At 44.7% G+C, this 26,794-nt stretch overlaps 1 protein-coding gene across 1 annotated transcript in view; it reads right to left on the bottom strand.

Moving 5' to 3' along the window:
- GPATCH8 (G-patch domain containing 8) overlaps positions 1 to 26,794 on the bottom strand; it is a 170,791-nt gene that overhangs the window by 136,622 nt on the left and 7,375 nt on the right. The window contains exons 2-3 of the mRNA XM_075846342.1: positions 16,151 to 16,206; positions 15,356 to 15,403 (exon numbers count right to left, since the gene is read on the bottom strand). Coding sequence (XP_075702457.1) covers positions 15,356 to 15,403; positions 16,151 to 16,162 — 60 coding nt within the window. The 5' untranslated portion in view covers positions 16,163 to 16,206. The remainder of the gene's footprint in view (positions 1 to 15,355; positions 15,404 to 16,150; positions 16,207 to 26,794) is intronic.

Raw genomic sequence — 26,794 nt, 5'->3', positions numbered from 1 at the left:
TATATGGGGGGGGGGTGGAATAGGAAAAAAATAGCAATTCAATCTTTTGGGGTTTTTTTTTTTATGGCGTTCACCGTGCGGTAAAAACTGCATGTTAACTTCATTCTGCGGGTCAATAAGATTACAGCGATACCAAATTTATATAGTTTCCTTATGTTACAAGGATAATACTGATTGTTAAAAATATTTGAATTTTTTTCGCCATATTCTGAGAGCCATAACTTTATTTTTCCGTAGATTTAGCGGTATGATGGCTTATTTTTTGCGGGGCGAGCTGTATTTTATATTGGTACCATTTTGGGTTACATGAGGCTTTTTGATCACTTTTTATTTCATTATTTGTGGGAGATGAAGTGACCAAAAAAACAGCAATTCTGATGTTTATTTTTTACAGCATTCACTGTGCGGACTAAAGAATGATATATTGCAATAGCTCAGACTCTTAGGGCATGACCACACGTGGCGGATTTCCTCCGCAACTGTCCGCATCAATGCCGCACAGAATCTGCGTTGCAGATTCTGCTGCGGATCTGCACAAAATGTGCAGTAAATTGATGCGGACTAGCTGCTGCGGACTGCGGTAAAAGTGCTTCCCTTCTCCCTATCAGTGCAGGATAGAGAGAAGGGACAGCACTTTCCCTAGTGAAAGTCAAAGAATTTCATACTTACCGGGCGTTGTCTTGGTGACGCGTCCCTCTTTCGGCATCCAGCCCGACCTCCCTGGATGACGCGCCAGTCCATGTGACCGCTGCAGCCTGTGCTTGGCCTGTGATTGGCTGCAGCCGTCACTTAGACTGAAACGTCATCCTGGGAGGCCGGACTGGAGACAGAAGCAGGGAGTTCTCGGTAAGTATGAACTTATATTTTTTTACAGGTTGCTGTATATTGGGATCGGTAGTCACTGTCCCGGGTGCAGAAACAGTTACTGCCGATCGCTTAACTCTTTCAGCACCCTGGACAGTGACTATTTACAGACGTCTCCTAGCAACGCTCCCGTAATTACGGGAGCCCCATTGACTTCCTCAGTCTGGCTGTAGACCTAGAAATACATAGGTCCAGCCAGAATGAAGAAATGTCATGGCAAAAAAGCAAGACGCATCCGCAGCACACATGACATGTGCATGACAAGCTGCGGACTTCATTGCGGAACTTAGAATCTCCATTGAAGTCAATGGAGAAATTCCGCCATGAGTCCGCCACTGCTCCGCAACAGACAGAGTATGCTGCGGACACCAAATTCCGCTCCGCAGCCTATGCTCCGCAGCGGAATGTTACGCATCGTCTAAATGAACACTTCTAAATAGAAGTGGAAGTCAATGCAGAAACGGCTCCGCTGCGGATTAACGCTGCGGAGTGTCCGCAGCGGAATTTAAGTGAAATTCCGCCACGTGTGAACCCAGCCTAACGGACGCGTCGATACCAGTCATGTCAGTTTTATTTTTTTTAACATTGTGCTTGAGGGAAAATGTTATTGTTTTTAATCTATATATTTTTTTTATTACAAAAAAAACTTTATTTAACCAGCGATCGTTCGAGCGCTTGCACGATATACCGCAATACTAATGAATTGCAGTATGTTGTGATTCTGACAGTCTCTTATGAAGCCCTGCCTGAGACTGTTTCTAGTCATTTAAATGCCGCTATCGACAGCGGCATTTAACGGGTTAAACAAGGGAAATCGCGCTCAAGCGGCATCCCGCTCGTTACCCGGAAGTGTCGGCTGTAACACACAGCTGACAAACTCGCTCTAAAAAAAAGTTACTAAAATGTAAAAAATGTTGTGCCGTTTTTTCTTTTAGTGTCATTTTAGGCCCCATTCACATTGCGTTTGTACTGAGCGTATGTTTTTTTATAAAAACGTGGACCACTTTTTTTTTTTTTAAAGTAAACACTGATAGAAAAAAAAAAAAAGGATAGATTTACTGTATGTAAACGGATACAAATGTATAGTATTACATTTGCGTACGTCGTCCATTGAGATCAATGCAAGAAAAAGTTACGTTGCGTATACCTTTTGTTGAAGTACAGAATAGCGCAGCAGACTACTCTGTTCAGTGCTTTCAAAAAACAGTATCCCAACGTAAACCATAACAAACATAGACCAAGCAGATGCTATTTTAGTCTACGTTTGACCCATTATAATCTATGTATACGCTGAGCTATACCTTTCAATACTTTATTAGTGTTTAAAAACGTATACGCCCGGTGGATAGCACAAACGCGATGTGAATGGGGCCTTAAACATGCCTTTTTCTGGCGTTTTTTAGAAGCCTATGGAAAAAATTACTGAAAAAAACGCCATAACCAGATCACGCTGCATTTGAAAAATAACACCACTGACCACAAAATTTCCTCAAAAGCACAAACGAAAGCGCAGCTGTGTTTAGTGGATTTTATATTTCCCTATAGACTTTGACGTAATATCTGGCTGCACTCAAAAAACTGATAAAAAAAATGGAGTGAAAAACTAACAAAAATGCAGCAAAACGCTATGTGTGAATCCAGCCTTAAGCCACCTTTGAGTGTTTTAAGCCACTCCTTCTACTAAGCCACACCTTTTCTAGGGACTAGAACTTTCTAGTGAGGCACAAAGTGTCTAAGGGCTTATTCAGACGAACATTGCGTTTTTGCGCGCGCAAAAACCACTTGACAGCTCCGTGTGTCATCCGTGTATGATGCGCGGCTGCGTGATTTTCGCGCAGCCGCCATCATAGAGATGAGTCTAGTCGACGTCAGTCACTGTCCAGGGTGCTGAAAGAGTTAACTGATCGGCAGTAACTCTTTCAGCACCCTCGACTGTAAATGCCGATCACAATATCGAGAAACCTGTTAAAAAAAAAAGAAAAAGTTCGTACTTACCGAGAACTTCCCTCCCGGCCGTTGCCTTGGTGACGCGCCTCTCTTGACATCGGGCCCCACCTCCCTGGATGACGCCGCAGTCCATGTGACCGCTGCAGCCTGTGCTTGGCCTGTGATTGGATGGAGCTCTCACTTGGACTGAATTGTCATCCCGGGAGGTCAGACTGGAGGAAGAAGCCGGGAGTTATCGGTAAGTCAGAACTTCTTTTTTTTTTTACACATTCATGTATATTGGGATCGGAAGTCACTGTCCAGGGTGCTGAAACAGTTTAACTCTTTCAGCACCCTGGACAGTGACTATCTCCTGATGTCGCGTACCGGAAATTTTTTTGCCGAGTTCGGCCGAACCCGGTGAAGTTCGGTTCGGTTGTCCGGGTTCGCTCATCTCAAAGACACTCCGTTTGGATGTTTGTAAAAAGAAAAGCACGTGGTGTTTTTCTGTTTACATTCATCCTTTTGACAGCTGGTGCGCGAAACAGGCAGTTCGCACGGAAGTGCTTCCGTGCGACCTGCGTGGTTTTCACGCACCCATTGACTTCAATGGGTGCGTGATGCGCGAAATACGCAGAGATATTGACCATGTCGCGCTTTTTGCGCAGCGGACAAACGCTGCGCAAAAAGCACGGACTGTCTGTACTGCCACAGACTTGTATTGGTCTGTGCGTGGCGCGTGAAAACCACGCGGCCCGCACGGACGCAATACACGTTCGTGTGAATCCCCCTTAAAACACAATAAATCAAGGCATGTATGCCAGATTTTTGGCTCAAATTGAGCCACATTTAGTTTAGTAAATGTCCCTCAAAATGTGCAGCGCATTGCAGCAGAAACCCAGATCTGTGGACAAGTTGCGCAAAGTCTGCATTCTTTAACTTTCTTCACTTTATTTATCCTAATCTGTTATATTTCTGTTTACACAAGGCCATTTCTCATCCCGTCTGATTTATATTACTCTATATTCTACCTTGTTCTTGTCTAGCCTTGAACTGGTGAATTGTTTAGTAAGGGCTTATTCAGACGAATGGGATATACGTCCGTGCAACGCGCGTGATTTTCACGTGCGTCGCACGGACCTATATTAGTCTATGGGGCCGTGCAGACAGTTGCGTGATTTTTACGCAGCGTGAGTCCGCTGCGAAAAACTCACGACATGTCCGCTCTTTCGGCGTATTACGCGCATCACGCACCCATTGAAGTCAATGGGTGTGTGAAAATGACGCGCACCACACGGAAGCACTTCCGTGGGATGAGTGTGATTTGCACAACAGCTGTAAAACTATGAATGAAAACACTCTGTTTACGAACATCCAAACGGAGTGTCATAATGATGGCGGCTGCGCGAAAATCACGCAGCCGGGCATCATATGGGGCTGACACACGGAGCCGTTAAGTGCCTTTTGCGCACGCAAAACCCCTTTTTTTTCCGTGCGCAAAACGCACGTGCTAGTGTGAATCCGGCCTAAGGGTAACTTCACACGTCCCGTAAATACTGCGGTTTTTGCGCTTCGGAATTAGTTGCGGAAAACCTGAAGCATAAGACTGTAGCAGCAAAGTCTATGAGATTTGAACAAATCTCATCCACAGGCTGTGTAAATAATAATCTGAAAAAACGCTCAGAAATTGACCTGCGGTGCGGTTATTTTAATCCGCAGCACGTCAATTGTATTTGCGTAAACGCTGTATATTTGTTGCGAGTTTTCCCCATTGAATTCAATGGGGAGGTAAAACCCGCAACAAAGAGCAGAAATTTCACTTTACACAGACTAGATTCATATTGTTAAACTCATTGTACCTTTTGGAGTCTCATTTTCCCTCTTTGGGGTCCTTATATTGTTTCAACGATATTGACCGACGGGCGTAGAAAAGCACGTTGGAACACTTGCGATGTATTGAGGAACTAAATGATGTCATGAGAATTACAGTCTGATATGTGTCATATATATATATTTATTTACGATATTTGTTCTATTGGAATAATTGTATGATTGTTTATAGCTTGCACAGGTAAATATTCACATATATTAATACTTTAGTGTATCATATTTAGCACAGTCACATTTTTATTTTTTCACTGTAATTGGGTTTTTAAATGATTTTTTTTGCTAATTTATGGCATTTTCATCTTATTTTACACCACACATTGGCACTCCTTTGATCGTATTGATTATTTCAACTTCACACACTGTTTTTGGTATTTATTTTTATTGTACAGTCATATTTATGGTTTCTGTTTTCATATATGCATATAGATTGCACAATTTTTTTTGATCATTTGATTCGTGCTGCATCGTCTCTTTTTAATGGGTGGACGCATCGCGCAGCTTTAATATTAGACATTCCTGTGATTCACAAACGATCAATGAAATGTAACATTCATGCCCCATTTGGAGATGGATCTGACTCACTTTAACCCAGCATCTCTGTCCTCTGCTCACTGTGCCGCTTTGTCATTGGTGCGTGGTGACCGGCCTCCGTCTCCGGCACTCGCCGGTTACTGGATTCACGTGACCGATTCTGTTGACTTGGTGACTCTTTCCGGTCCCGGCCCCTCGCGACTGAGGTCACTTCACTCTCCAGGATACAGCGGCCGGTAAGTATACAGTGAAGGCAACTAATTTTAAACAGACCTTTTTCATCTGACGCATTGGCATTCAATTGCTCCGGCTCCATTTAAGTAGAACTTGCTGTTGTTTAACACCACCCCCTGACGAAGGCATTTGCGCCGAAACGTGCGTTGGGGTGGACTCTGGCTGTGTTCCCTCCCTTATCTACCATGGGTATGGTATATCCTGTTTGATATGTTTTGTTAAACTCTGCAGACTATTGTCTTTCCTTCATCTTCTATTGACCATATATTTGCTTAAACCGATGTCAATTATGCACATGGCTTATTAATATTATTATTATATACAATTACTGTGTTTATAGAGCACATTGCTACATTTATATTTGGTCATATATATTACCCTCATGCCCTCTTTTGGGATGCATTTGCATTTATACTTTTCTGAAGGCCTGCTATGGATACAAATTTGTACTCTGTATTTATCTAGTACAGAGTTTCCCAACCTTTTCAGGCTCGAGGCACCCCAGGAAAAAAAAAAAAATTCTCTGGGCACCCCCTACCAAAAATGGCAAAAAACAAGCACTACACTCTTAGGGTATGTGCACACGATACCAACCATTACGTCTGAAATTACGGAGCTGTTTTCAGGAGAAAAACAGCTACTGCATTTCAGACGTAATTGCTCATACTCGTGTTTTGCGAGGCATCAATTACGGCCGTAATTTTGAGCTATTCTTCTTCATTGAATTCAATGAAAAACGGCTCAAATTACGTCCCAAGAAGTGTCCTGCACTTCTTTGACGAGGCTGTTATTTTTTTTTAAGGCTGAAACTAAAAAGCTGCCTCAAACTTCCTTAAGGGTATGTTCACACGGCGGGGGTCCGTAACGGCTGAAATTACGGGGATGTTTCAGCCTGAAAACATCCCCGTAATTTCAGCCGTACCGGCATGTGCAGCCGCTTGAACGCCGCGTCAATTACGGCCGTAATTAGCGCTGCTATTCATTGGAGTCAATGAATAGCTGCTCCAATTACGGCCAAAGAAGTGACAGGTCACTTCTTCTACGCGGGCGTCTATTTACGCGCCGTCATTTGACAGCGGCGCGTAAATATACGCCTCGTGTGAACAGACAAACGTCTGCCCATTGCTTTCAATGGGCAGATGTTTGTCAGCGCTATTGAGGCGCTATTTTCAGACGTAATTCGGGGCAAAAACGCCCGAATTACGTCCGTAAATAGGCAGTGTGAACATACCCTTAGGTATTTTGAGGCAGATTTTGAATGGTCACCGTTGTTTGACTTATTTTTTTGCTGTGTTTTATGCCCACATTTTTTTTTAAGCCATTGAAGCGAATGCAAAAACCGCAGACAAAAAAAAACACTTGAGGACCATCAGCCCCCCCCCCACACACACACACACTAAAATGACCATCAGCCCCCCCCACCCACAGTAAAATGACCATCAGCCCCCCCCCACCCACAGTAAAATGACCATCAGCCCCCCCCACTCACAGTAAAATGACCATCAGCCCCCCCACTCACAGTAAAATGACCATCAGCCCCCCCCCCCACTCACAGTAAAATGACCATCAGCGCCCCCCCCCACTCACAGTAAAATGACCATCAGCCCCCCCACTCACACTAAAATGACCATCAGCCCCCCCCCACTCACAGTAAAATGACCATCAGCCCCCCCCACCCACAGTAAAATGACCATCAGCCCCCCCCACTCACAGTAAAATGACCATCAGCACCCAGACTCACAGTGGAATGACCATCAGCACCCCCACTCACAGTATAATGACCCCTCAGTAAAGAAACCATAAGCCCCCCCCCCAGTAAAGTGACCATCAGCCTCAGTCCCCACAGTAAAGTGACCATCAGCCTCAGTCCCCACAGTAAAGTGACCATCAGCCTCAGTCCCCACAGTAAAGTGGCCATCAGCCTCAGTCCCCACCAGTAAAATGACCATTATCCCGCTCCAGTAAAGCCACCATCAGCCTCAGTCCCCGTCCCCCCCCCCCAGTAAAATGACCATCTGCCCCTCTAGTAAAGTGACCATCACAGAGAGAAAGTGTGCTTACTCCTGGGGAAGGAATAAATAAGGAGGTATTAGACCAGCAACTCCCAGCATGTCCAGGCTGTTATTAAGGGATATAAGAGGACATAACAGGGAGGGGGTATAAGAGGAGAGAACTACAACTCCCAGCTTGTCCAGACTGTTATGTGATATCAGAGGACATTACTGGGAGGAGGTATAAGAGGAGAGAACTACAACTCCCAGCTTGTCCAGACTGTTATGTGATATCAGAGGACATTACAGGGAGGAGGTATAAGAGAGGACTACAACTCCCAGCTTGTCCAGACTGTTATGTGATATCAGAGGACATTACAGGGAGGAGGTATAAGAGGAGAGGACTACAACTCCCAGCTTGTCCAGACTTATGTGATATCAGAGGACATTACAGGGAGGAGGTATAAGAGGAGAGGACTACAAACTTCCGGCATTCCCCTGGCTCCATTTCTCACACAATTGATAAACTAAAGAAAAAAAATAAAAATAAAGACTTACCTTGCACAGCGTGGCTCCTCTCCCTCCGTCAGGCTTCTAGTGGGAAGCGGTGGGCGGTACTCGTAACACGTGCACCCGTCACGTCTACTACAATGTCGGGGGCGGAGCTTGTAGCAAAAAAAAATTATATTTTTTTCTTTTGCAGTGGATGAGCCTAGAGTGTCGCGGCACCCCTAGACAGTTCTCGCGGCACCCCGGTTGGGAACCTCTGATCTAGTAGATACACCGCTTTTTGTACCGTTTTTAACTGTGGTTTATGGATTCCTCATTTTAATCTATTGTTTATTTTTCTTTATCATGTATTTCAATAAAGTATTTTTCTATTTTCTTTATTTCTCGTGTCTTGCGAGCATCTATTTTTTCTAGGTTATATATATTCAGTCTTGATGCTTTTTGGGTATACACGCTTGAATCAGCCCATATAAATTGAATAATTCTCATGCTTAAGGGTATGTGCACACGACAACGCCAAATACGTCTGAAATTACGGAGCTGTTTTCAGGAGAAAACCGCTCCAGAATTTCAGATGTTTTTACAAGTGCATTTGGAGTCAATGAAAAACGGCTCCAATTACGTCCTAAGAAGCGTCCTGCACTTCTTTTGAGGCTGTAATTTTAAGCGCCGTCTTATGACAGCGACGCGTAAAATGACAGCTCCTCTGCACAGAACATCGTAAGACCCATTGCAAGCAATGGGCAGATGTTTGCCGACGTATTGGAGCCGTCTTTTCAGGCGTAATTCGAGGCGTAAAACACCTCCATTACATCTGAAAAGAGGTCGTGTGCACATACACTTATAGGTTTGGGTCATATTGATTCATGCTGTTTTTTCGGTTAGAACAAATAGCAGAAGTTGAGTTTTTTGCAGCAGAAAAGCAGCGATTCCGCCGCAAAAAACGCAACTCAGAAAATAACTAAATCTTGTACTTACCCAGAATTCTGTGCTTCTTCGTCCAGGCTGCAGCGGTTACTTGGGATGAAACGTGATCCCAGGAGGCCGGGCTGCAGGATGGCGGTGGGACACATTGTAAGTATGAATATATATATTTTTTTATGCAGTTTTCCACAGTGGACATTCCAGTCGAAAAACTGCACCAACAATTTGGTACAGTTTTTCGGCGGAAATTCCCTGCGGTGCACAGGGCGTATGCTCGCTTTTAAACAGCATATCCGCCCTGTATGAACATACCCCAAGGCCGGGTTCCCAAAGGTCAGATACGCTGCGTAAAATGTACGCAGCGTATCTGACCTGGAACCCGCAGCACATTCCCTCCGAAAAACCGCACCACATTGTGATGGTTTGTCGGCCATTATTTCTGCTGCGGTAAGCAATGTAGAAATAAAAAAAGGCCATTCTTACTATTGTTGTGGTAATGTATCCCTCCTTTGCTGCCCGGTCTGGCCTCCCTGGATGATGCTACAGCGCATGTGATCACTGTAGCCTGTGATTGGCTGCAGCGGTCACATAAGAAACGTCATCCCAGGAGGCCGGATTGGAGGAAGAAGCAGAGAGTTCTGGGTAAGTATGATTTTTTTTTTCTGAGTCGCAACACTTTGAATTCAATAGGGATGCAAAACCCGCAACTGAAAGCCAAGGGGAAAATGAATAAATAAATAAATAGCTAATAACTAACAAATTGACATGCTGCTGATTTATAGAGGCTCTGTCACCAGATTTTCAAACCCCTATCTCCTATTGCAGCAGATCGGCGCTGCAATGTAGATAACAGGAACGTTTTTTTGTTTTTTTTCAAAAACGAGCATTTTTGGCCAAGTTATGACCATTTTTATAGTTATGCAAATGAGCCTGTCTTAAGTACAACTGGGCGTGTTTAAAGTTATGTCCAAGTGGGCGTGTATTGTGTGTGTACATCTGGGCGTTTTTACTTGTTTTACTAGCTGGGCGTTGTGAATAGAAGTTTATGATGCTGACGAATCAGCATCATCCACTTCTCTTCGTTACCACCCAGCTTCTGGCAGTGCAGACACACAGCGTGTCCTCGCGAGATCACGCTGTGACGTCACTCACTTCCTCCCACAGGAGGAACGAGCGAGGACACGCTGTGTGTCTGCACTGCCAGAAGCTGGGTGGTAACGAAGAGAAGTGGATGATGCTGATTCGTCAGCATCATAAACTTCTATTCACAACGCCCAGCTAGTAAAACAAGTAAAAACGCCCACTTGTACATAAGAAAGGCTCATTTGCATAAATATAAAAATGCTCATAACTTGGCCAAAAATGCTCGTTTTTGAAAAAAAAAAAACGTTCCTGTTATCTACATTGCAGCGCCTATCTGCTGCAATAGGAGATAGGGGTTTGAAAATCTGGTGACAGAGCCTCTTTAAATTCCCCACCGCAGGTCAATTCATTAACATTTTTGCTGCATTTTGTTTCCGCAGCGTGGACATGAGATTTTCTAAATCTCATCCACTTTGCTGCTACTGTAAATGCTGCAGAATTTCCGCACAGAATTCCGTTGCGGAAATTCTGCAGCGTTTACGCTATGTGGGAACCCGGCTTAAGAGTGTGGGGCTGGTCTGTCTATTGCATTTACTTCCTTCTAGTATAAAAGGGCAGTGTTCATATTTTGAAATGTTACTTATGACAAGTTAGGGAAAATCTCCCAAAGTATACAGCCAAGATATAGGGGCAGATTTATGATCGTGTCTGCATCTAGAATGTGTCGAAAAATGTGCCAAATTTTGAACAGATGTTTGCAAGATAGGTGAAATGTTTGATCGCTGGAGGCCCCACCGCTAGGACCCCCACGATTACGAGGACATTGAATGGAGCAGCGGTTAAGCATTAACGCTGCCGCTCCATTCAAAGTCTATGTAAATAATGGTAATAGCCAAGTACAATGCTCGGCTGTTTCAGTCAGTCCCATAGACATTAAATGAAGCAATAGGCGCATGTTAACCCGCCAGTCCATTCGAGCTCCTCCTCACTGCAGGAGGTGCAGTAAGAAGGAACTGGGGTTCAGGACCCTGTTCTTGTGACCCCCAGTGATCTGACAATTATCACCTATCCTGTGTATAGGTGATAATCGTGTAATCTGGTACAACTCCTTTAAGGCCATTATCACACACACCATTTTTGGCTCAGTTTTTTCAGCCAAACACAGGAGTGAACACAAAAGGAAGAAGAAGCATCAGTCTTGTCTTTTTACTGTTCCTTTTCGATCCACTTGTGGCTTTGGCTTAAAAAAACAAAAAAAAAAAAAAAACTGGCCCAAAAGCTGAACCAAAACTGCATGTGTGATCCTGGCTTTAAAATGAGTTGTTCAGGGTTAGAAAAAAAAAAATACGTTTTTGTTCCAGAAACAGCAACACTCTTGTCCATGGGTTGTATCTGGTATTGCAGCTCAATTTCTTTTTAACTAAATGGCTGAGCTGCAATACCAGATACAAAATGCTACCAAATAAAAGCTAATGCCAATGTGAACAGAGCCTTAAAGGGGTTGGCCGCTTTAGGAAAATCCATTGTAAACATTTTAATAACCTAATAGGTCTTTATAGGAAGTTCGGTGCTGTTTTTCTGCATTCACAAGTCCTGCCCCCTTGTTATGACATCTGTATCTTCTGGCCGCCATTCGTCCCCGTCCATAATATGGCTGCAGATGGAGGAGCATGAGACCAGACACATCACTTTGCATTATCCATTGTAACACATTACGCCTGCACTACGGGCCAACGATCGGGAAAACGAGCGTTCATTGGCGATAATTGCCCGGTGTAAACAGGGCAATGCACAGTCGATGAACGAGCAAACACTCATTCAACAGCTAATTGTATCATGTATGCAGCACAAAATATTAACGTTGTCGACAGCACATCTCCCTGTGTCAACAGGGAGATGTGCTGCCGACATGATGGAAATGCATGGGGACGAGCGATCGTAGCTCCTTGTGAAAGAACCAAACGAGCATCGAGCTGTCTCATTGATAAGGGCTCGTTTTTATGGCCGGTGTAAAGGGACCCTGAGGGTAAGGCCACACGGAGCAGCCTTAACACGGTCGCAACACGGCTAACAACCGCGCCGGCATCATTTCCGGTGCGGCTGTCAAACAGCCTGTTAGTGGCCGCTCGTTAACGCTTGTAAACCGTCCCTTTATCTGCAAAATCATGTGGCCATGAATTAATACACCCTTTACGGCCGCACGATTTAGCAAATTACAACAACTTACCCCCTATTCATTCTCTATGGCAGCGCCGGAAAAAGCTGAACACTGCACTCGGCCATCTTCGGTGATCCCATAGAGAATAAATGGAGCGACAGTGCGCAGGCGCATGTAACTGGAATACACCTCAACGAGGTATTTGACAGCCGCTCCTACATAGTGCCAGCGTGGTTGTTGGCCGCGTTGCGACCGTGTCAGGGCCGCTCCGTGTGGCGTTAGGCCTCATGCACACGACCGTAGCCATGTGCACGGCCGTGATTTTCGGGTCGGCCGGCAGTGGACTGTCACCCCCGAGCAAATCGCGGGCCGTGCACATGGCCGCATCCATTATTTTCTATGAGCCTAGACTGCAGAACACGGCCGTAATAAGACATGCCCGTTCTTTCTGCGGTCCAGGCTCCTGGGCCATGCACGGACCGTGGAAACCACGGTCGTGTGCATGGCCCCATAGGAATGAATGGGGCCGCAATTCTCCCGTGGATTTTCGGGGGAATTGCGGACGCAAAAGCACGTTCGTGTGCACGGAGCCATTCACTTTCATTGAACACTGACACCTTTCCGTAGCACTACGGAAGGGTGTCCGTGCCGTGGAAATGTTCCGGGAATTATGGAACATGTCCGTTCTTTTGCATTTTGCGGCTGTCGTGCCCGCAATCGCGGGCCGTGATTGCGGGCACGGTCGTGTGCATGGGGCCTTACCCTTAGGCCTCATGCACACGACCGTGCTCGTAATTACGACTCGTAATTTACGAGCAAGGCTGGGCACGGGCGGCCACGGCAGCCGGCCGCTTTTGCGAGCCGTGCTGCCATTACGAAGTATAGCAGCACGGCCCGTAAAATGAAAAAATAGAACATGCTCTATTTTTTTAACGCCACGGGCACCTTCCCGTGAGAAAACGGGAAGGTACCCGTGACTAACAGAAGTCTATGGGCCCGTTATTGCAGGTCGTAATTACGACCCGCAATAACGGGTGTTTTTACGGTCGTGTGCATGAGGCCTTAGGCTGGGATTCTATTGATGGTGTGAGACATTTTTGTTTGTAGACTCATCCCACACCATATTTGAACATGCCCCGTGGTGTCCTTTGTCATGAAGGACTTACTAATTATGTCAACGAATGAACACTGCAAAAAAAAATCCAAATGTCAGATAGACCTTTCCACACATATCTGCCTTCAGTCATCTCTGTCATGCCTTGTCGTGTCACAAAAAAGCATCAACAGTCGGCAGAAAATGGTCGTCTTTTATGTCTGTTTAAAATGTCTATTGTATGGCCAGTTTCAGATTGTTTGCTTTCAGCATATCATAACATTTTTTAATTTCAATCTACAAATCAAAAAATTACATTTATGATGAGGCAGAGTGGAGGGCCAATGATATGGCTAGAAAGGTTGTATGTTTTGGAGTATTCTACTAACATTTTTTGTCACAAGTGTTTAGTTATAACAAACCTGGTACAGTCTTTGTTGCAATCATTATTGTTTTTAATCTAGAAACAAATGCATTTACAAGACCCTACAAAAGTTAAACAAGAGTTAACCAGAGCCTGCCTTGAATTCCCTACCCCCTCAAAGCCCCCACTCTCCCATCCCCCAGCTCATTTAGGACACCTGCTTTTTGTTAGGCTCTCAGCCTCTGGATAGCTTTCAGGAAGCCAGGGGGGTTGTGGGGGGTCCAAATGAGATGGGCCAACTCCCTCTCCATTACCCCCCCCTTAACCAACTATGACCTCTGGGACAGGCAAGGCAGAAAGACTAAAAGGGAAAGCAGTATTTTATTGCTGTATTTTAATATAAATCTGACCAACTTTTAAGGAACTCAAAAGTTATTTTTGGCCTCATATGATAAAAACTTATGTAGTGTTTTAAAGTCTTTATGTAAAATAATAATGACTCCGGTTTAATTGAATATATTTGTTAGAACTGCTATGTAAGAAAAATAGTGCAAGACATAAAATTCAGGAAGAGTTTTTTAGGCTGAGTTAATGGAATGGATGGGGCATGCAGAAACTTGTCAGCTTTCATGATAAACATCCAAATAGTGATATTTGTAAAAAAAAACAAAACATTCACAAAATATCAATTGGAAAAGAAATAACGGGACTCCCTTAAGGCCTGTTCACATCTGCATTTGAGCCTCCGTTAGGGGCATCCGGCACGGATCCGGTCAAAAATCCCAGGAAACAAAAGCGCAGCACGTGTCCATCATGCACGGGAACCGGCACTTCCGGTATTTTTGTGGTTCTGCTCCTCTGACAGAGAAGAGCAATGGAAACACAGAACGCAGATGTGAACAGGCCTTTATATCACAAGAATAAACATATCACACAGATAGGACTGATCACAGCTCATAATAGGTGAAGGTTCTGATAGGACTATAGTCCTTTCCTTATTATAGTCTGAAGTATTGAATACATTAACCAGTGGGGAAGTTAAAGTGTACAGTTTGCTGTGACCTCACGATCTCTAGAACAAAAGGGCACCCAGCACTCTTCTGGCATTGTGCCCCTTCAGCTTTTAGCTTAGAGATCTTAAGATCTCTGAGCTAATGTTGATGGCAAGCCTCAGACTTCAATAGGCATTCATTGAGACCTTTAGCCGGCCCATTAAAGGGTTTGTCTCATGAAGAAAAACCCTTTCCATATGCCCTGTTAGTCAACATGGACATCATAGAGGGTGGTCCCCCACATGGTACCCCCTTCTATGAGCCTGAGCTCATAGATGCCAACAAAGAGTAACTCTTGTTCTTGTTAAACTGGCCCATCCATGTATTACAATAGTGAAGATTTCTGTGCTGTTCATTCATATTTATGCATGTTCCCTGCTGCAGGGAAAAATTTACGGTCGGGCATAGCTTCCCTGGCAACGACAGCTAAACATCAGGAGTTTCTGAAGCCGGACCCACGGTGCCCAGCTGATCACCAGGCTGGCTTCTATTAAAAAAGTGGTTGTCCCACTAAAGCTTGGAGATCTGGAGACAAAAACTAAAAGCAATAGCATCCAGTTTGATAAATAAGTGTTAGTAAATGGATTTGTGAAATTGCATATAAATCGAAACCCACTTTTGCTGCATAGTATGCAACACTTTAAGCACAATGAAATCTATTATAAAGTATGACAGAGAAGTAGATCTGCCATTTGCATTAGTGAGTATGTCCTTAAAAAAAAAAAAAAAGAATACCTTGGTGTTCTGGTCAAAAGTCAGCGACGTTCTGTGCTGATGCATTTTCTGGAACAGTAAAGAAGAAACAAAAATCAGGAAAAAAATCACAGCTATCATACTTTGTGTTTAAAGTGCCACTGTCATGAGTGCTTGGCAACAGTAATTGGAGAAGAGCCGCTGATTTTCTTATTGAAGTCCCAACTGTTCCCACTGACTTCGTACGGAAAATCCACTTTTACATTTACGTTTCTAAAGACAAACACCTCCACAAGCACAGTCCGAAAATACATTTTGAATAAGGGCCCAACCTCCGGCTATATAGAACAAGTGAACATCTACTTTCTTCTACATTTTAAACTACATTTACCATTGCATATAAATACCATCAGAACATGATCCCCTCCACAGTCAGCTTCATAGCATTTTTGGGTCCACTGTTTGATCCTCTGTTGGGCCAGTCCAGGGGCAAAACTATAGTGGGTGCACAGGTTTCAGTCACACCTGGGCCCTGAGGGGAGCCATTGGCCTCTGTCACCTAACCGGACACCTGCACTATAAATTGGCATTTGAGAATTGTGTGTCTCTGGTACAAATTTTGTAATGAGGCCCAGCCTGACCCTGGCCTAAGATTACCGACTATACTAGTATTGACCGCTCTGTATTAGGACTGAAAACTGCAGAGAGGTTTGTTTCTGCAATCTCTGCCATTACTCAGGAAGCTCATGCGGCCACTGACTGTCAGCTGCGCGTGGTCAGCGAATAGGACATTAATGTATGTTCAAATGCAGCAACCAGCTGATATTCTGGACTTACATTTACATCCATGAGCGGGAAGAGATCAAGGTTGCTCCAAACCAGAACCTTTATACCTGCAATGCAAGAAATATAAGTAGGGCTGTATTAGATATATAGGCAAACTAGACACTTAACTATCCAATTAAAAAAACAAAACCTGAAGATGTGCTGGGTACTGGGACAATGCAAATGGAGTACAAGGCTCAGGTACAAGGTAGACCATATGTGCAACATAATTGTTTCGATTACTTAAAAAATAAAATATATAAAACACACGCACACTAATTGCATGCAAATGTTCTCTTAATTAGAGAGTGATGGATAGGTTCTGAGAATGGAAATTTCACATGTGTTATATGCATAGAGCTGTAACATGTGCCAGGCTTCTCTCCAGCCTCCCAAATCCTGCCGTTAGTCTTGAACACATAACTCTTTGTAGGTTTTCCAGAGTTTCAGAGCAAAAGCACCTCATCTATCAAGCGAAAAATGTTCCCTTGTGGGGGCTGGTAAATCTGCTGCATAGAAATCTAACAATCTGCAGTTGACTGCACACAGGCCTCTGGACCCCCCCCACCTAATGTAGAAACAGTTTAATGACTTTTCTATCGTAAGGAGACCAAATCTAACAGCACTATCAGTTTCTCTGGATTCTTTTCCATCTTTACACAAGAATGTCTGATTTCTGGCCTATTTCTTGTTTTGCTATTTAGGAATATGGCTCTAGGATGTGATGAGGGTAACCAGGTTACTTAATACCAGATATGCCTTATTAGTAAAAAGGATCAATACAGCTGGAAAAGGAGTTGTGTAAAAGGGGCATATTCATTGTTAAAACACTGACCTAATGACCATACGGTTTAGGGGCCTAAAAGGTCAGCAGCACCTTTGACTTGTAAAGTTACATCTGATCGTAAAAGAAAGTTGTATGAAAGGTTTGTTCGTTGTCCACATGAAGGAATAATCTCCCCCTCCACGTTTACAGTGACTCATGGCATGATTGAGTCTCTTGGACGGGTGCTGGTTTGCTCAGGGCAGGTAGGAGCAGTTCTGTGGTTTTCAGAGACTCACAAATTCTGCACATTCCTACTTTCATCATAACAGAAGTTACCCCTCTCACTGTCTCCCTTCCTGGGACATATTTTACTTTCTGGACAATTTAACCCTTCATGAACATCATAAATGTGTTGGTTGATCCAGGACACATTAACTCAGGGGCGTAACTAGGAAAGACTGGGCCCCATAGCAAACTTTTGACTGGGCCCCCCCTCCCCTGGGTATCACACCCTTGTAGATAGTGCCTTTTTTACAGCCCCCCCTGTAGATAACGCCATACAGCCCCCCTGTAGATAACGCCATACAGTCCCCCTGTAGGTAACGCCATACAGCCCTCCTGTAGATAACGCCATACAGCCCCCCTGTAGATAACGCCATACAGTCCCCCTGTAGGTAACGCCATACAGCCCTCCTGTAGATAACGCCATAAATCCCCCTGTAGATAACGCCATACAGCCCCCCTGTAGATAACGCCATACATCCCCCCTGTAGGGAACGCCATACAGCGTCCCCCCCCCTGTAGGGAACGCCATACAGCGTCCCCCCCCTGTAGGGAACGCCATACAGCGTCCCCCCCCCTGTAGGGAACGCCATACAGCGTCCCCCCCCCTGTAGGGAACGCCATACAGCGTCCCCCCCCCTGTAGGGAACGCCATACAGCGTCCCCCCCCCTGTAGGGAACGCCATACAGCGTCCCCCCCCTGTAGGGAACGCCATACAGCGTCCCCCCCCTGTAGGGAACGCCATACAGCGTCCCCCCCCTCCAAAGGATAGGGGATACATGTCTGATCGCTGGCAGCGATAGGGAGAACGGGGGACTGAAAGTCCCCCGAAGTTGTCCATTACTAACCTCTGACTTCCGGCGTCTGCGCAGCTCAATAAAAATGAAAAGGAGCGCTGGTCACGCATGCGCACAAGCGCGACCGGCGCTCCATTCATTTCTACGGAGCTGCCGACACAGACCCCGGAAGTCCGAGGTTTGTGATGGAGAACTTCAGGGGACTTTCAGTCCCCCGTTCTCCCTATCAATGCCAGCGATCACACATGTATACCCTATCCTGTGGAGATCCTGTGGAGACCCCGGGGATACATGTCCTGTGGAGAGGGGATACATGTCTTTTGTTTAATGGCAGAGCGGGGAGATACCTCCCTGCTCTGCCGTAGTGTTCAGTGGCGTCGCGCTGTAGCAGCCATAGCGGCTGCTAGCGGAGCCTCCGGCCATGGTGGGGGCAAGTGCCGGCGGGCGACACGGGCCCCCTCATGCGGCGGGCCCCGTAGCAGCCGCTACAGCGGTAGTTACGCCACTGCATTAACTGGTCTACTTATTCTTACAACTATCAAATGAGATCAATGGATCAAAGGAGTATTCCGGTTGTAACAAGTCATCACCTTTCCTCTGGATAAGTGATAACTGTTAAAATCGATGGGAGTCTGACCGCTGGGACCCACACCAATTTCCAGAATGGGGGTCCAGTGTCCCCCGTCCCCCCCTAGGAGCAAGGCCGCTTGCCAGGAGAAATTGTATGGAGCGTGGCATAGTGATCCCTAACCAGTGGACGTGCTACAACCAGAATACCCCTTTAAACTTTCCTAGAGTCCTGTATGACAAATCTGTTTTTACCATTCAGTAATCTAAGAAAACTGTATTATAAACCCTGTAAGACCCGTTCACACAGTTTTTTGGCAAATTTTTCGCCCACGGCCATTGAGCGCCGCGGGCAAAAACGCAGCTAGAAAGGCGCTTTCTCTGCCTTTCATTGATGTCAATGGTAGGTCAGAGACGTAAACGCCTGAAGATAGGGCACGTCGCTTTTTCCCGCGAGCCGGTTTTACCGCTTGAGGGGAAAAAAACGCCTCCGCTTCCCATTGAAATCAATGGGGGGCGCTTTCAGAGTAAAAAAACAACTCAGTGTGAACAGGGCCTAATGGTTGCCATGCTGGATTTCACCCAGATATCCATGAAAGAGATAAAACCGCTGAATAGAATTTTTAAGAACTACATTGAGGAGCATGACTAAAGGACAGTTGGGATTTTTGTTTTATTAAGAAAAAAGTGTTTAATTATTTCAAAACAATAAATGGACATAAACTACCTGACCCGTAGAGGTCATGCACACAGCCGTATTATGGCTCTGAAACACCTCAGAGTTGTACAGAACAGTAAGGCTGGGTTCATATGACCTATTTTCAGACGTAAACAAGGCGTATTATGCCTCGTTTTACGTCTGAAAATAGGGCTACAATACGTCGGCAAACATCTGCCCATTCATTTGAATGGGTTTGCCGACGTAGTGTGCCGACGACCAGTCATTTACGCGTCGTCGTTTGACAGCTGTCAAACAACGACGCGTAAAAATACAGCCTCGTCAAAAGAAGTGCAGGACACTTATATACATTATATGCAGGACACTTATATACATTATATGCAGGACACTTCTTTGAACGGAATTTGAGCTGTTCTTCATTGAACTCAATTTACGCAAAATGCGAGGAGCAATTACGGCTGAAACGAGGCAGCTGTTTTCTCCGGAAAACAGTGTCTTTTCAGACGTAAATGCCTGCTATCGTGTGCACATACCCTAATATGGCACCCATAGGTTTCTATGAATCCCTACCACACCACTGTATGCCTCAGATTTCATATGGTGGTGTATATATATATATATCTTTGTCATAGTTCATAAGAAACCAACAGAAAAAAACGAAAACATGCCAAGTTCCTTTGAATGTTATATGAGAGGTTTTGCTTAAAGGACAACTCCGAACAAAACTATAGTTTCGATCATGTTCCATTAAAGACTAACTAAACTTTTACAAAAACTTTTCACATGTCATAGTGACATGTCAGAAGTTTTGATCAGTGGGGGTCCAAACACAGACCACCACCAAACGCCAAAAAGAAGCGGCAGAAGCATTCGGGTGAGCGCCTTACCGCTTCGTTTCAGATAGTCTTTCCTTGGAAACAGTCTAAATCAGGATTCAGTGACACGCTTTTCCTACTTTTTAAGGGTTGAGTCAAACTTGTGTCCCTCATATATAGGCACCAGATATTCCTATATGACAAAATTGCATAGACTGTTCCACACAACCTCTTCAAAAGGGGGACACACACTCCTACCATGGTTAGGGTATATACAGATGTTGCGGTTGAGGTGCGGTCAAAACTGAATTAAAAAAAACCCCACCAAAACATGCAGTTTTTACCGCGATTTGGTGCATCTGTTTATACCCTTACTGCTGAAGGTTAGACAGCTTCCGGTGTCACAGCTATAGTGGGGAAGGTCACAGCTCAGCCTCCCTGGCTCTATACTCATAATCTCTTCGTTGTAGCATCCATGGCCGTGGACAGTCGAGATTACTCACCCCCTGGCGGCCACAGCCATGGATCTGTGAGAGCTGGCCCGCATCTCCTCCCCAGGAGACACCGTTGTTGACTGGGTACAGCTTCTTCCTTGGGCCGAGTTCTCATAAAACAACCACACAAGTGTGTCCAATGCTTCTACACCATTCTTCATAGTCTACGGCCAACATCCACAAATTCCTCTTCCTGTTTAAGCTACGTCCCAGGTGCCCGCAGCGGACTCTGCATTCAGGAACTTTCTACAGATCTGGCAGCAAACCGTGCCCTCTATTCTGCTGGCGGTCGACAGCATGAAGCGAAAGGCGGATACTAGGAGAGCCGCCTCAGTATCTTCCGGGTACCAAAGTCTGGCCGTCCTCAAGGACTATCCATCTAAAAGGTACCTTCGTACAAGTTTTCTCGCAGGTTCCCTTTGAGATCCTACAGCAAATCGAACCTGTCTCCTACAAACTTCGGCTGCCTCCCAACCTCAGGATCCCCAACTCCTTTCATGTGTCCTTCCTAAAGCTTGTGGTCCTCAGCCGCTACACAAAAACGCCTAGCTCTGCAGTTGCTCCCAGCGGTTCTTCCGATGTATTTCAGGTTAAGGAGATCCTGGACTTAGGACTTCATAGGAGGAAGAACTTTTTATTTGGCGGATTGGAAGGAGTTTGGTCCAGAGGAGAGGTCTTGGGAGCCAGAAGAGAACCTCAATGCCCCTGACCTTATTAAGAAGTTCCTCTCTCCCTCTGGCCCCAAGAAGAGGGGGCATAAGGGGGGGGGGGAAATACTGTAGCGTCCATGGCCGCGGACAGTTGGGATTACTCACCCCCGACGGCCGCAGCCATGGATCTGTGAGCGCTGGCCTGCATCTCCTCCGCAGGAGACGCCAGCGTCCACTTCCGCTCCGGTCCGCTGTGTCCCGTAGGGTGCGCGCGCACGCTTGTGCTCAGGCTTAAAGGGCCAGCGCCCGCACATGGGAATCACTAATTAGCGAATGATCACCCTGGACTATAAGAAGGGCCCTGCCCCTTTGCTCATTGCCTGAGCGCTGTTGTGTTTTCCTATGTTAGGCTTCCAAATTGTCCCTTAGTGTTATCCTGTTCCTGTGCCCTGCTACCTGTACCCTGTATCCCGTACTATTTGTTCCTGTGCCTTAAACCAGTTGGAGTCGTGTTGTGCCACCGGTTCCGCCTGCTGTGTTACACCACATCTGGTGTCTGCTGTCAAGGTCCCATCTGTGCCTAGCCATTGCTACTGTCTGAACCCCTACAGGTACCCTTGTGCTTGGACTATTTGAATATTGACTTGGTACTCTGTTGGCCAGCTGCTATCCCGCTACGGCGGTACAGCCCAGTGGGTCCACATACCCACCTTTCGTGACAGTAGTTTATTTAGGAAAATATTTGGAGAAGGATAATCAATCGGAGGCATCAAGGGATTTATAGAATAGTACAGAGGAAGAGAAAGTAGGGTGAAATCTAAAATTCAAGATACGCTGACTTTATAGCACGGAGTCCCAGAAACTCCATGGTATGGAGCCACGGGAACTCCATATGCTGCTGTTTGGTGCTCTGTCCTGTGAATTTTTTATCTCCTAGAACCACTGCTCAGTAATATAGCATGGTCTATGTCAATGATTGACCATAGACATTAGATTGTCAGTAGATCCCACCACAATTGTCTGAATTTGCCAACAAATCTCTCATGTCTATAGTCCGCTTTATACCTGTCAAAGTTGTGATGTATAGTTCCTAAGCAAAATGTTGATTAAATTAAAGAGGCTCTACTATTTTACAAAAAATGCTGGCCATACATACACATAGGATAGCTGCCAGACATCTATTTTCGCTTACTCCCCCATAAATCTTATTTCAAATGCTGTGGTATTAAGTATCATCCATATTGACGTCACTAAATCGGGGGAGCACATCATGATGCACCGTCAGAAACAACAAAGACGACTGACATCAGGGAAACGGATAAGAACTAAGTATATTGTATGTCCTTCGATGAAGCCATGGCAACCACAAAACTTTCTAATATAGGATTTCGATTTTAGGACCACAGACTTGTGTGTTTGTATGTGTGGGGGGTGAGCAGTATTTCTTTAAATTTGCTTGTCCACGGATTAATAAACCCATATGTAGATCCCCGATGTATGTACATTCCTTTTGTATTTAAAAAAATCACATCCTTTAAGTTTGTTGGCCCCTCGATTAATACCCCCCCCCCCACATTATGTTTTGTGACTCCCCATTCTTTCCCTTCCCCTCCTCCCCCTGTTCTCCTTCCCCCGCCAGCTCAGTTCTGGTTACTCCTTTCTGCTTGGAGTGAAATCAGAGGAATATTTTGGCAGGTCTGACTAGGCTGAACCGATCCAGAACAGGAAGAGGAGAAGATAGCTTTTTATTACCAATCCAATGAAGCGCAGTTCAGTACCAATAACCCTTTTATAGCATTGCGTTATCCATATTTCTTAGTAGGTGCGTTAAGCTCATCAATGGACCAGAAATACATGTTTAATATTTTAAAATAAGGTACAGAAGAACAGTTTAGCCCCTAAAATCATTATTTGATAAAGCCGACTGAAAAAATTGCTTCTATTACACCAATGACAACCAAGCCCTTTAATAAGTACGTCTTAATTAACAGATTCAATAAATATGCTTGTATTTTTATGATTACTATATAAATACCGGTTTGACTACAGAATTATAAGGGTATGTTCACACAGCTTATTTCCGGCCGTCTTTCGGGCCATAAACGGGCGAAAAATCGGAAGCCGAAGGCCTCCAAATATCTGCCCATTGATTTCAATGGCAAAAACGTCGTTCTGTTCCAAAGGGACGTTTTTTTTTTTACGCGGCCGTTTTGAAAAACACGCGAAAATGTGCAGCTCCAAAAACAGTCGTAAAAAAAAAAAAGCAGCGAAAAGCACCAAATAAAAAATGGCTGAAACTCAAGAGTGGTTTTCCCTTGAACAGCTCCGTATTTTCAGCTGTTTTTTTCTAAACGTGTGAACATACCCTAATTCTAGGTGTCTTGGACATCATTATTTCTATCCAAAGTCCAAACAGAAAGATGGGGTTAGTACTATACAGATCTGTGCAGATTTTAGAAATGTATGTAATTATCTGTGCATTGATCATGAATGTCACATAGGTTATAGATTTCATAATTACAATTATTAGTCTACATGTACAGGGCCTTATCCACATGAACGTGCATTTCAGTATGCAATTTATCCGCATTTTTGAGAATAAATTGCGAACCCATTAATTTCTATGTCCCCATGCACATGACTGTGGCTTTCATGGACCGGCGCTGGGGCTGCGAATCCAGAACGTAAAAACTCAAGTCTTTTTACTGTCTGGATTTGCGGCTTCACTACACTGGTGGACTCCTGATGACACACGGATGAACAACAAAGGTTTTTTGTGGTCAAATGGACCACAATGGATCCGTGGTTTTGCGGACATGAAAACCAATATGGTTGTGTGCTTGAGGCCTAATACTATTTAAAAAACAAAACAAAAAAAAAAAGAAGGACTAGTCTGCTAACTAGAGTGGAGTCTTGTAGACGAGGCATTCTATAGGGGTCACATTTTTTCATAAATCTCAGTACTTGGACGAGCTACGGAAACTAAGGAGGAGTGCAGATTGGGTGGGTCTCACAAACAAGAACAAGTAGAAGAAGATATGAGCACAATGATGGTTAGTAATACAGAAGAAAAAGTCATGGAGTCTAAATTGTTCTGCAATGATTCACAACATCTCTGCACTGTAATGAATAAGCTATCTGCAATAATATACGGTCTGCAATAAGTAAAGAAGATATCCCTAATAGGTGTACAAAAAAAAATAAATTGTAAAAGTTTAGGTTTGTGTATTACATACAGTATCTACTGCTTACACGTAGGCTATGTTGACATCATGAATGACCAAATACATATTTACTTGTATAAAAACAATGCACGCTAATACAAACAGTAATGTCCCTATAGCCGTCTATAACCTATACTTATTTTGACCGATCTTTTAAAAGGGTATATTAAAAGAGCTTGTATAGTACTGTACAGGCCAAACGTGGTATGAACAAAGCCAACGTTTTCCTATAACCGGACCAGAAATTATTGAGACTAATGAGAACTGATTTGTCTGAATGTGCAAATTAATCGTGGCATGTTCCATCAGACTCCATACGTACGAAGGTATCCTAGAAGCGTAAGGGTATGTGCACACGTAGTGTTTTCAGCCGTTTTTCGGGCTGTAAACGTCCTGAAAAGCGGCTAAAAAAATTAAAAATAAAAAAATCGGTAGCAGAACGCCTCCAAGCATCTTCCCATTGATTTCAATGGGAAAAAACTGCGTTCTTTTCCAACTGGCCGTTTTTTAGGCGACCGTTTTTCAGAACAGACGCATAAAAAAAAAGTCGTGAAAAAGAAGTGCATGTCACTTAAGCGGATTTTCATAGATTCTATAGAAAAACAGCTCCAAAAACAGCCGTAAAAAACACAGCGAAAAACACGAGTAGGATTAAAAAACAGATGAAATCAGGAGCTTTATTCCCTTGAAAACAGCTCCGAATTTTGAGACATTTTTGAGTTTGTGTGCGCACATACCCTCACAATCTACTTATTCATGAGCCATGCAGCCTCTGTGCACTGTGTATTCAAACGTTGCAGTTCTTGCCTCCCAAGCGGATAACCACACACAGTTGTACCACCAATTGTAGCAGTTTCGCAGCTAGCACAGCTAAAACTCATTAAAACTGCAAAACCGCAGCGATATGTGGTGAAACTGCATGCGGTTTTCAGCTCTGCAGCAAGAACCGCACCTCAACAGCAATGTTTCAATATACCCTTAGGCCTCATGCACACGACCGTAGCCATGTGCACGGCCGTGATTTTCGGGTCGAGCGGCAGTTGACTGTCAGCCGCAAGCAAATCGCGGGCACTGCACATGGCCGCGACCATTATTTTCAATGAGCCCGGACCGCGCACAGACCGTAGAAACTACGGTCGTGTGCATGGCCCCATAGAAATGAATGGGGCCGCAATTCTCCCGTGGATTTTCGTGGGAATTGCAGCCGCAAAAGCACGTTCCTCTGCATGGGGCCTTAGAGCTCATGTACATGACCGTATTAGGCTAAACTCACACAACAGATATTTCTGCCGCTGTTTTGCAGTAAAATCAGCCATGTTTCTTCAAGCAGATTATTCCCATAGAATAGGGTTAATCGGTCTGTGGTTGCCCAACCATGTTTTCGAGCTGAAAATTCTGCCCCAACTAAACAACGGGCGAAGCCCAATTGAAAGCAAAGGGAGGCTTTTTACAAGCGGAATTCACGCTGATCAGCGTAAATTTTCCATCATGTGAACAAGGCTTTATGGCTCCATACAACTTCTGCTGTGCACATGAGGCCTTACTGATATAATTAAGGACGTATTAATGGTAAATACTCCACTATGGGGAAATGCAGAAATTCTAATTTGGTACAATTTGATTGCCACTGGCCACCGCATCCAGGTGTGAATAGGAGTTACGGAAACAACTTAGAACAGCAATCTACCTGGTTTCTGTAAGTCCTGAGTTTCAGTAACCGCTTAGCTCGCTCTTTCCATAACTCCTATTTAGTTCTATGGGCGTTACGTAAACAGCGTAGCTTAAGCGAGCTCGGCTGTTTACGGAACCCCGAGCACCTCTGCACTAATTCTCCACCTTGTGCGGCGGCCAGCGATCACCTCACAAGTAGGGGCCCCCCGCCCCTACTTGTGAGGTGATCGCTGGCCGCCGCACACCTCACAAGTAGGGGCCCCCCGCCCCTACTTGTGAGGTGATCGCTGGCCGCCGCACAAGGTGGAGAATCCACTGAGAGCTGGGAACCGCATCTATGAGACATTTATGGCACATCCTGTGGCTATGCTATAAATGTCTGAGATGGAAATATCCCTTTAAGAAAAGTTATGAAACACATATCAGGTTTATATTTAGGTGAACAAGTAGGTAATGAGAACTGAGCTTAGGAAAGTGCGGGAAGAATCTGTAGGAGAAGTAATATGAGAGAAGAAAAGAGTGGGAGTAGGACTGGATTTAAGCATTGGGGGAGTAACATTTCTGATAACGCACAGAGGAAGGGGAGATCGCAGAGTCCAGACTAAACCTAAAGTAACATAATCCACCCAATTACAGTGTCTTCAGTGAGAAAACACAGACCCTTGTTTTGCATCTATGAGGATGGGGAGGGGTTTATAAACTATACACTA

Source organism: Rhinoderma darwinii, chromosome 13 (assembly GCF_050947455.1).
Source record: "Rhinoderma darwinii isolate aRhiDar2 chromosome 13, aRhiDar2.hap1, whole genome shotgun sequence".
In the NCBI taxonomy this organism is placed as follows: domain Eukaryota; kingdom Metazoa; phylum Chordata; class Amphibia; order Anura; family Rhinodermatidae; genus Rhinoderma; species Rhinoderma darwinii.
This window is presented reverse-complemented; position numbering and strand designations above follow the sequence as displayed.